The sequence below is a fragment of the Myxine glutinosa genome, chromosome 1 (assembly GCF_964187855.1).
Source record: "Myxine glutinosa chromosome 1, kmMyxGlut1.1, whole genome shotgun sequence".
NCBI classification, from domain to species: Eukaryota; Metazoa; Chordata; class Myxini; order Myxiniformes; family Myxinidae; genus Myxine; species Myxine glutinosa.
This window is the reverse complement of record NC_136261.1, coordinates 271,992,017-272,003,959: the sequence shown is the minus strand read 5'-3', so window position 1 is coordinate 272,003,959 and position 11,943 is coordinate 271,992,017. Positions and strand designations below refer to the sequence as shown.

Sequence of the window (11,943 nt, the reverse complement as noted above, 5' to 3'; positions counted from 1 at the left end):
CTCGATCCATAAATTTTACAGGCATTAAAGTGAGGACTCAGTGTTGACTACCATAAACCAGAAAAAATATGTCAAGTATGACAATATATTGAATCAATGGTACAATATGCCATTGTCATGTACTTTGATGTTACTTGTTGTCAATTCAATCCTGATATGAGCCTCCACCCAACCTTCTCAGAATTCCCACAGCTGCAACTGATTATTCCCAAAAGCATGATTGAAATGTCTGCAAAGAAAATAAAAATATGTTGGTGTCATTTGTTATGACTGGAGTTAAAAGATAACTTGACAAACCTGTTTAATTTCCGTTGGATAAAACTTTCTGCAAATATGCCTATTACTACTGAAGTAGTTTACTTGTATTCAACTATCAGGTGACAGCAATAGTCTGTCATCAGAGGAGAGGTGTGAAACTGCTTGTGTAAGGACTTGTCAGGTGTCTGCATCATCTGGGGGTTGAAGTGATATATTGTGGTGCTATCGCTATATGAGTGAGCGCAGCAGACCTATAATTGTGGTGAAGCAATCTCTTTAGTGGAGAGGGAATAATCACTGAGTGGAGTGATGTCTTGTCAAAGTTAACCAATCGCAGCTACACATTAACTGTTTCACAACCTATTTACGGTGTGCAAACTAATATGGCAGTAAATGCAAAAAGTTTACAAATGCAACAACCTGGAAATGTAAAAATAAATCATGTGTGTTTTACATTTTATATCCTAGTATTTGTGAGGAAATATAGTTCCCTAACATAGAGAATTGAAAAGATCAGAAAAAACCTATTTTTCCCATTTGCGGTCATGTTGACTTTCACATCCACATTTCTGCCTGTTTGGAAAATATACTGATATCCACACTGACCAATTCTCTTTGTGTTATACTGCTTGAGGCTGAATGAATGAATGTCTCAGAAGAAGCTGACTGCATTCTTTGCTTGGAGGTTAGTACAGTCATTTGATATTATGGGCAATCTATGGAGCAAAACATCTTACACTAATGTGAAACGTCCTCCGTAACTGATATGTGAAGCAGTCTTCATGTATCAACAAGTGAAGACCTAATCCATAACAGCATGGAGGGTCCCGATTTGAAGTGCTTTGAACCCAACTCCAGCAGCCACAAAATAGCTGGAAATTTCAGACGCCGAGAAGGCGTTTCCTTCCACATAGTGGCAACACATCTACTTTGTGTAAATTCAAGAGAAATCTATATGATCTAGAATCTCTAAATCTGTTCAATACAGCCATAATTACAGCAATGCATTTGTTTTCTTTATTTGGTTTGAAATTTTTATCGAGAAACGTAGACTGATGTGCTTGACCCCAAACATCCTATAATAATTAGTGTGTCAATACACATTTTTCTGGCGGTGCCTACATTTTTACAGTGCACATAGAAAAAGAAAGTCGATCACACTGACAATATGTGACATTTTGAACAAGTTGCTTTGATGCACTACAATGGTGATGGTATTTATGCTCTTCACCATGATCTCATATATGGGTTATCTCCATATGCGTGTTTCAAAAGGTAGAATGTAGTAATTGCAGGGCTTGAAGTATCCACCTCCGTTTCAGAATGGGATCAAGATTAATGGACTAAGCTGTAAAATGTTGTTGTTCTCAACGTTTTGTTCCGAGGGCTCTTTTTAGGATCATCCCTGAGCCACAGTCAGCTTCCAAATGCAGTTTTTTTCTTTGGTAATTTTCCCAAGGATGTTTTTGAAGATCTCCATAAGTTGCTTCTTGATCATTCCCATTTCTCTAATTATCACTGGTACAATTTTGGCACTCTTCAGCTTCCAATATATTTTCACTTCTTTATTGAGATGCTGGTATTTGGTAATTTTCTTGATTTCTATGTTGTTTAGTCCAAAATCGCTAGGTACCAACACCTCAATTTGCAATGCCATATTTTATTTGTTTGTACCTCAGTACAAAATCTGGTCACAATGCTTTGTTTACTATGTTGACACTCGGTGGGATCATTAAGTTGTACATGAACATTACGTCCTTTTTTTCAGTGATCGCATTTGGTTCATGTTTCCATTAGTTTTTTGAAACTGGGATATTGAATTTTTTGCAGATGTGCCAGTGGATTACTCTACATACTTTGTTGTACCTTTGGGTGTACAGCTGTTCTGATGTGAGTTTTTTTTTACATCCTGATAGAAAGTGGCTCGTGCTTTGTTTCCATCTTGCAGAACGTACACTTGTCCGATTGACTGTCCCACCATTTTCTTGAGAAAGTTGGTGTTTGATATTCCTTGGCTTTGTGCATTAATCTTGATTCGCTCTCCATCGCAGTTGAGCTGACCTCTTCTTAGCCATTCCAATGAGCCTTCTATGTCAATGCCCAATCTGTCCAACTCTTTTTTTATTATCTCGCTGCTCTTTTGTCGTTCTCCCAGTTGCCGGTGTATATCTCTTGATATTTCACTTTATATTTTTATTTTGTCTTTTTTTTGCAATTGTTGGTGCTGTATTCATTGCCGTTTTGGTTTCATGTGTGGCATCTTCTATTCACACCAGTCTTTGTAAGTGTTTTGCATGGTGGGTTGTGATACCTTTATTGCTTGCTGTCTTTGTGCTCGCATACTAATAATTAGATTCAGAAGTCTGTTGAACTTTTCATGTACTACGCCAATCTACAGTTATCACGCTGTGCACTTGGTTGAGCTCCATCACGCCGCTACTTCCTTCTTGTCTCGGCAGGTATATTCTCAGGATGCACTGATTTTTGTAGAACATTTTGTGGACAGTGAGGATTTTCTTTGTTTTGATATATAGTTTGTTGATTTCCAATTGTGGCCATTTCATTTTTCCACAACTGTATTGGAACTTTATTACTGAGTTGCTGTACGTTTTTTATTTTGTTACTTGGGGAGCGATATGCTTTGAGGATCAGCCTCATTAAATACGCAGGTATTCTGTGGTAATTGTTTTGCATATTTTTCATGACCCTCTTCGGTAATATTAACATTCGGTGGCCCTCTTCTACGTATTTGTATGATGCTTCATTCTCCAGCTCCTATATTGTTGAATTTAGGTCGATGTTTACGTTGTCCATTTTTCGTTGGTTTACCTTGTACGATCACCTGGTGCTGGCCCAATGGTTAGGGCGGCGGGCTTTTTTTGTTTGTTTTTTGTATACAGAATCGAGACTCGTGTAAGGGCTTGGGATCCTCAGGTCCTGAGTTCGAAACCCGTTGAATTAACACCAGGTGGGGTTGACTCAGCCTGTCATCCTTCCCAGGTCGGCAAAATGAGTACCAGATAACTGATTATAGAGAGGCATTGCATCAGCGGCAGACGCGCCCACAGAAAAATGATGCAACCAGCAGCCGGGTCGCTGCACACAAACCACCACCACCTTGTACGGATGTGCATTTGACACACTTATCTAAACCAAATTCAATTTGAATGTCGTCAGTGTAACATTTCACTAATTTCAGTTGTTCTGCAAATTGTTTGTTGTCTGTTGTGAAGAACTTTAAATCATCCATGTATAAGTACAATGGACATGCTACATTTCCTGTATCTGAAATTTTCATGTTTGTATCTTTATGGTGTGTGTGTGTGTGTGTGTGTGTGTGTGTGTGTGTGTGTGTGTGTGTGTGTGTATGTGAATTCGTTTGAAGACGACAACATTGAAAATCTGCAGTATCCAATCAAGAATCACAGCCCAAAGGAATTACTTTGAAACATATTAGAAAGCCACCCGAGGGCCAGAGTTAAGATACCATCATCTACTTTTGATCCTGCACTTGCTCTGAAGGAGGAATGGCACAATATTATGACTGATCTCTTACCATATTTTGTATAAAATGTGAGTGATAGTGACACAAACATTTGGAATTGAATAAACTGAAACAACCATTGGGATTTCATACCTATTAAAGCCTACCCCTGTAGGATGGGTTAAATTACTCTCCCCATATTTGCGCTTTGGACACGCCCATCGGGGGTGCTCACCTCGGCCCTGGTTGGTCGCGCGACCCTCGGGCTCCGCCCTGGATGACGACGGGCGGCGCGCCTGATATCCCACTCCTGACACCAATTGTTACATTGTCCCAGCTTCCCTCCAAACCTGTTGTAGGGTTTGTTTATACAATTAGTGCCCCTAATTCTTAATGGTACCACAGAGTTTGTTAGACCACAAGGAGTACTAAACCACCATTTAGGTTTTCTCTTGGTTTGTTTTCTTCTTTTTTTTTCTGCTAATGTCAGACTTCTATCTCAGAGTTGGCTGGGACTTTCAGAATGAAATTTTGTATCAATAATGGGAATTTGGGGTTGACATACTTTTTTGACCTTGACCTAATTTTAAGGTCATGATCTAATTATAGACATTTAAACTTTTTTCACCATAACTCAACTAAGGTTTGTCTGATGAGAATGGAATTGCCCTCTCTAGATAATCCAAAGTAAGGCACATTTACGCTTAATTTAAATAAGACCCCTCTGAATTAAAGATCAAGGACAAATGGCACTCCAAAAAAAATGCTTTTTTGTTCCTGCTCAATTTTTCCAATCTGGAATCTCAAAGACCGCTTGGCATATGTTCTTGCATTATAATAGTGGATCTGTACTGAAGTTGGGCACCTGATATTTGATTTGGGTGCTTGACCTACTTTTTTGGATTGTGACCTAATTAACAAAAAACACCTTTTTGATCATAACTAGAATAATTTTCTTATGATTTTCATGATGTTGAGTTTTATGGATAGATTGTCGATGGGGACGCATTTTATTAATTTACAGTTTATTCCTAAATGTTGAAAGTTAAGGTCATATGGTAGTCTGAAAAAATATGACCATCATTGGAATATAGTCGCCCGGAGAGGCTTACCCTTGACGATTGTTTTCTGATCACAGACATATAGATCCAATTGTACCTATACTTTTGCTCGATTTTTGCATACGTGGGTTATTCAAAAAGTGCTTCAAACAACACTCACAATAATCCAAGACAAACCAAAGTATTTTATTTTTTGTTTTGCATTGCATAAATTTATATGATTTTTTTCTTAATTCCACATTCGTGTATTTTCCAAAATCAAAAGGTTTGGTCTTGGACCATTGCATCCCGTTCGTATAACTTTTTGAATCTCCCACATATTTCTGGACATATCAAATTTGTTGATATAGCCATACCACAGTATTCTATTGCACAATTAAAAAAAACATCTAATTGGCTAAAGATAAAATTAAATAGCATATGAGAACTGATTTTATACAAAAAAACATCGAATACAACAACAACACAACATGCATTTTAAGGCCATTTTCCCTGCTAGAGCGGGGGTTAGCCTTGCGGTCCCCACGACAATCTTCTCCATTTTGCCCTATTTTCTGTATCTCTCCTTGTTAACCCCCTTTCCCACATTTCTTCTTCCACCATCTTTAGCCAAGTCTTTCTCGGTCTTCCCCATCCTCTACTTCCTTCTACATTCATTTCCATCACTCTTCTCAACCAGTCACTTTCATCCTTCCTCAACACATGACCAAACCATCTCAACCTGTTCCTCTTCACAGCATCAATCACAGGCTCAATTCCCATCATCTTTCGCAATTCATCATTTGTCTTCCTCTCTCTCAACGATACTCCGCACATCCACCGAACCATTCGCATTTCCAATCCTTTCCAGCCTTCGTTGCTGCTCTACGTTCATTACCCATGTCTCGCTCCCATAAATCATAACACTTCTCACACATGCAGCACACACCTTTCCCTTCAGCTTCAATGACACTCCCCTCCTCATCAGCACACCACTCAGTTCCCGAAACTTCTTCCATGCACATCTCACTCGAGCAACCGTTGCTGAGTCTGATCCACCTTCTCCATTCAGCATGTCTCCGGGGTAGCAAAATGTTTTCACACCTTCCAGCTTCATGCCGTCTCCAAGATCCAACTCAACATTTCCTCCATCTGCAGCTCCCTCTGTACACACCCTACATTTGAATGTAGCTGCCACACTGTTTAATGAACCTCTCAGACCACTACATTTTTGATGAACCCACTCAGCGCATATTGTACATTGAATGGAGTTCACTCCGCCACCCTTCCTGCACACAGCACATGGCCACTTCCCAGTTCTTTCCACCTCACCACATGCTTTACCACTTGCCATCACCTACGTCTTTCCGATATTCACCTTCAGACCTTTTGTCTCCATACATTCCTTCCACTTGTTCATCTTTTCCTTCAGTCCATCCATACTTTCCGCAATCAACACCAGATCATCTGCATACAACAACTCCCATGGTAAACCCTCCTTTACGTTCTGAGCCAGCACATCCATCACAGCTACAAATAGTAGTGGACTTAGTACCGACCCCTGATGCACTCCCACCTTCACCTCAAACTCACCACTGTTCCCGTCCTTCGTCCTTACAGCTGTGCGCGCTCTTTTGTACATTGCCATCACTACTCTGATCAACCATTCCTCCACTCCTAACTTCCTCAATGCCCATGTCAATACTTTGTGTGGAACCCTATCGAATGCTTTCTCCAGATCAACAAACCAAAGAAACAACTTCTTCCTCTTCTCCATGTACTTCTCCTGCAACTGCCTCACAATAAAGAGCGCATCTGTCGTTCCTCTTCCTGGCATAAATCCAAACTGCATTTCGTCGATCTTCACCTTCTTTCTTATCCTCCTCTCCATCACCCTTTCCAATACCTTCATTGCATGCTCCAATAACTTTATCGCTTGGTATGAGCCACACTCCAGAGGGTCACCTTCCCCCTTGTATAGAGGGACGAGGGTACTCAGTGCCCAATCCACTGGAATGCAGCCTTCTTTCACCACCAGATTACAGATCTCTGTCATTCTCTTCACACCCCAACTTCCTGCTGCCTTCAACATATCTCCCACAACTCCCGTCGGCCCTCCGCTTTTCTACTCTTCGTTGCTTTTATTGCTTCCTCAACGTCCTTCTCAGTTATCTTCTCTGCCGGTCCTAAAACTGGGTTACTCTCCATGTTGCCATCCCATTCATTCTCTGTATTAAACAGCATTTCCATATATATTTTCCATCTTCCTTTAATTCCATCTGGGTCCACAACGATTTCTCCCACTTCATCCTTCAAGCAACTCACCCCCATCACATCACACCTCTCTTTCGCTATCTGCTTTGCAATCCTGAATACTGCTTTGTGACCCTCTTCCGAATCCAAGCGTTCTCCGAACATTTTCCTACATGCCTCCTGCGCCTTTGCTACCTCTTTCTTTGCAGCCTTCTTAGCTGCCTTATAACTTTCATGCGCTGCTTTTTCTGCTCCCGTACCCTTCGCCTTCTGCCACTCCTTGAACTTCTTCCTCTTCTCGTCAATCCTCTTTCCAACTTCATCATCCCACCACCATGTTTCCGAGTGCCATGGTGGTCCTTTTGTCCATCCACATACCTCACCGACGGCTCCCAACGGACTATCTACTCCCAACGGACTATCTTTCATTGACATCCAACCACTTTCAAGCTCAACCACATCATCCTCTACCCTACTCAGCCTCTCTTTTAATGCCTCCCTTGCTGTCACCTCTTTCAACCTCCACACCTCAACAACAACAAAAAAACATCGAATGAGGAAGCTTTTTAGTAAAGTGATTGGAATTGTTTACATTCGTAAATAACACACTACTATACTGATCTGAAGTCACTGCAGCTTTAACTCTTACCATGGATGCTTGACAGGATGGGTTAAATAATCATGCTATATGAGTGAGGATGCCCTGGATGAGAGAGTTGACTTAGCAGTGTCTTAGTATATTTTAGCTTATTAATGCAGTGGGTGGGGGAGAAGGGGAAGCTAAATTATTTCCTGCAAAGATGGCCAATTTGTCCCAGGATAACTACATCTGATAAGGCAACGAAACATACAATTATCTAGAAAATTAAGATTTTATAATGTCTTCTTAATCATTATTTCACCCGAAAATTGAAATGACATTAACGCCTTTTCAACACTTCGTCATTGAGCACATCCCTGTTGTTAGACTAAATACAAAGTACATAAATATTTGCAGTATACAATATATAAAATAATTTTTTTCCATCTACAGTAACAATGTTTTGAGAAACTAATACATTCTTGGAAACAATAAAATCATCATACAAAATTTCTTTGAAAATGTATACAAGTTAAATTTCAACATGCGATTTTAGTATCCGTAACTTTTAATGGAAGTTTTTTCCAATAGGTTTATCATAATTTATGGGACCACATTTTTCATTGCTTACATTAAACGAAGCACACAAGCACTTTTTTCTACAAGTTGATCAGCAACAATCATTTCCGATCAAATGTATTTCTCGGAAGTAACCCTAATGAAAAAAATAGACCTGCTACTTATGCGATACAAACTATAGCTTTTACATTTTTAAACAAAGTAAAAGTTTTACACAAAAGTATTCCACACTGTTTTAACACTAAGTCTTTACAATGTCATTGCTAAACCAACAGCAAATGTCAGTTAATTTTATCGGACTTTTTGAAATGCATATTCCATGTATTTATAAACAAGCGATTCTGCTAGATTAGTCAGCACTTTCTTCTTTTTGTCTCATTCATTTAGCACCTACCATTTTGGGGATCATCAAGTCAGACAATCTACCTTGGTTAATCAGAATGAGGAATGTTACTATTGCTGTTGTAGGTTGTGAAATTTGAGTAGTACTTAGGCAATCTGATTTATCATAAGATCGATTTTAAAAAGACAAGTGTTAGTACATTGTCAAGCATTCTCACCAGAATTAACAGTTAAAATACCATTGCTATGTTTGAACAAATAAGCACAACGCTATCCATGTAACAAACACGTTTTTTTACTTCTAATATCAGATCAACTTCAGAATCTGCAAGTAATCAAAGAAGAGCTTTCATCATGCCAATTATTTAATCCCATAGTCATAATATTCATCGAACATCAATGTGAATCCCATTTGTAATGATGAGGTCATGAAGTGATGCTCCAGATTAATTTCTCAATAAAGATACTTCAAGAGATAAAATCTTTAACATTGAAATTACTCTAAGCTGAACCAAATCATTTTACTACCACCTTATGATAAACAGCTTTTTCAGTTACTGGTACCAAAAACTGCAAAGTTGTGTGTTGTGTTTTAAAAGCAAAGGTCCTGTGATGCTGTAAATTTGCTTGTAACCAATAACTTCTTGTGAAAACACAAGGTGAAAATTTGTCTGTTCAACTGCCCTTCTCGTTTCGTAGCAGTGCTTGTTTCAAGATTGAGGTTCATGAAAAAGCTCGACTGCTCCTCCATGGGCCTCAAGTATCTATATTTTAAAAAAATTGTTATCCTTTACTCAGTGGCAACTTTGTACAATAAGTAGTGATCACTTCAGAGATGCCATTGAAAATTGTGTGATGTAGAATCATCTGTATTCCTTGAAACCTGCATTACTAAATTGAAGAGCTCAATAAATTGGTTTAAGGAAAAGTGGGACACAATTGTGGTGGGAGGAAGGACAAAATTGAAGTTCAGTAAGGGGTAAACATTATGGGTGTTCGAGTTGGGGTGCACATAACTCCTGGTGCATTCCTGATGGGCGGTTGTCCGTGAAAGAAACGTGAAAGAGGAGGTGCTGGTAATGAGTGAGCCGTTAGAGGGATTGCAGATGAGTGCAGGGCTCCCTGTAGGTTCATGGCATTACTGATGGTGGCTAAGAAGGGCGATGAAAACGTACTTTTCTGGGACTCCTTTACCTGGCAATGAAAAAAGATTTGAGTAAATTCCAGATGGGATTAACATGTCCTAACTAGAATGACACCCGGGAGAGAGCGTACCTACATTGAACAGTTTACATTTTGTATCCAACTGATAGGCTGGATTTGGATTCGGACCTGACCCAACTTGCAATCAGAATGTTCTCATCACCTAAGCAACTCATCCACGAAGTTTTGCCACAAGTCATCCACAACTTTTTGAAACATCATGCTATATATCGTCTTTGGCCCTATCTCTCAAAGATGAAGAATCACTTAAAATTATCAGATCCCGATCCTGATTCAAATCTTCACCAAAAGCTAATCATTTCGTCCTTGTCACATACCCAACCTCTCCACCAAATTTCGTCCGAATCCATCCACAACATTTTGAGATATCCTGTTCACAAACAAGCAGACAGACAGACAGATGAAAAATCGGTCAGAGACCGAGGACTTGCCGGAATGTACTTTTTTATCGGCCATTTAGGACAAATATGGCGGCCGAACCACGTGACCGATGAGGTCATCATTAACATATTTTATTCCCTGTGGAGAGTTCTTTACAATGAGCCATGTCTCAATTTTTTCTATTCAGGACTTTTGGAGATGTGGAGGTGCAAAGTTTTTCGGTTTTTCCAAGATGGCGGCCGACCACGTGACATATGACGTCATCATTAACATATTTTATTCCCCATGGAGAGTTCTTTACAATGAGCCATGTCTCAATTTTTTCTGTTCAGCACTTTTGGAGATATAGTGGTGCAAAGCTTTGCCGTTTTTCAAAGATGGCGGCCGACCACGTGACTGATGACGTCATCATTAACATATTTTATTCCACATGGAGAGTTCTTTACAATGAGCCATGTCTCAATTTTTTCTGTTCAGTACTTTCGGAGATATAGTGGTGCAAATTTTTCCCGTTTTTCCAAGATGGCGGCCGAACCACGTGACCGATTGCATCATCATTAACATATTTTATTCCACATGGAGAGTTCTTTACAATGAGCCACGTCTCAATTTTTTCTGTTCAGCACTTTTGGAGATATAGTGGTGCAAAGTTTTGCCGTTTTTCCAAGATGGCGGCCGACCACGTGACATATGACGTCATCATTAACATATTTTATTCCCCACGGAGAGTTCTTTACAATGAGCCATGTCTCAATTTTTTCTGTTCAGCACTTTCGGAGATATCAAGGTGCAAAGTTTTTCCAAGATGGCGCCGAACCACGTGACATATGACGTCATCATTAACAAATTTTATTCCCCATGGAGAGTTCTTTACAATGAGCCATGTCTCAATTTTTTCTGTTCAGCACTTTTGGAGATATAGTGGCGCAACGTTTTGCCGTTTTTCCAAGATGGCGACCGAACCACGTGACTGATGACGTCATCATTTACATATTTTATTCCCCATGGAGAGTTCTTTACAATGAGCCATGTCTCAATTTTTTCTGTTCAGTACTTTCGGAGATATAGAGGTGCAAATTTTTTCGGTTTTTCCAAGATGGCGGCCGAACCACGTCACCGATGACGTCATCAATTGGGCACAGTCTATTCCAGGGCAAGACCAATACGTGTGCAAAGTTTGGCGATTCTACGTGCAACGGTGTAGACGCAGTGCTGCAAACAGACAGACAGACAGACAGATGAAAAATCGGTCAGAGACCGAGGACTTGCCGGAATGTACTTTTTTATCCGCCATTTAGGACAAATATGGCGGCCGAACCACGTGACCGATGACGTCATCATTAACATATTTTATTCCCCATGGAGAGTTCTTTACAATGAGGCATGTCTCAATTTTTTCTATTCAGCACTTTTGGACACATAGAGGTGCTAAGTTTTTCGGTTTTTCCAAGATGGCGGCCGAACCACGTGACATATGACGTCATCATTAACAAATTTTATTCCCCATGGAGAGTTCTTTACAATGAGCCATGTCTCAATTTTTTCTGTTCAGCACTTTTGGAGATATAGTGGTGCAAAGTTTTGCCGTTTTTCCAAGATGGCGGCCGACCACGTGACATATGACATCATCATTAACATATTTTATTCCCCATGGAGAGTTCTTTACAATGAGCCATGTCTCAATTTTTTCTGTTCAGCACTTTTGGAGATTTCGTGGTGCAAAGTTTTGCCGTTTTTCCAAGATGGCGGCCGACCACGTGACTGATGACGTCATCATTAACATATTTTATTCCCCATGGGGA

At 39.9% G+C, this 11,943-nt stretch overlaps 1 protein-coding gene across 2 annotated transcripts in view; it reads right to left on the bottom strand.

Annotated features, from left to right (window-relative positions):
* Positions 1–8,165: 8,165 nt before the first annotated feature.
* Positions 8,166–11,943, bottom strand: part of LOC137437459 (zinc finger protein 385D) — a 952,094-nt gene continuing 948,316 nt past the window's right edge. For both annotated transcript variants that reach the window (XM_068131805.2, XM_068131812.2), the window contains exon 9: positions 8,166–9,730. In XM_068131805.2, the coding sequence (XP_067987906.2) occupies positions 9,506–9,730 (225 nt within the window). In that variant the 3' untranslated portion in view covers positions 8,166–9,505. The remainder of the gene's footprint in view (positions 9,731–11,943) is intronic.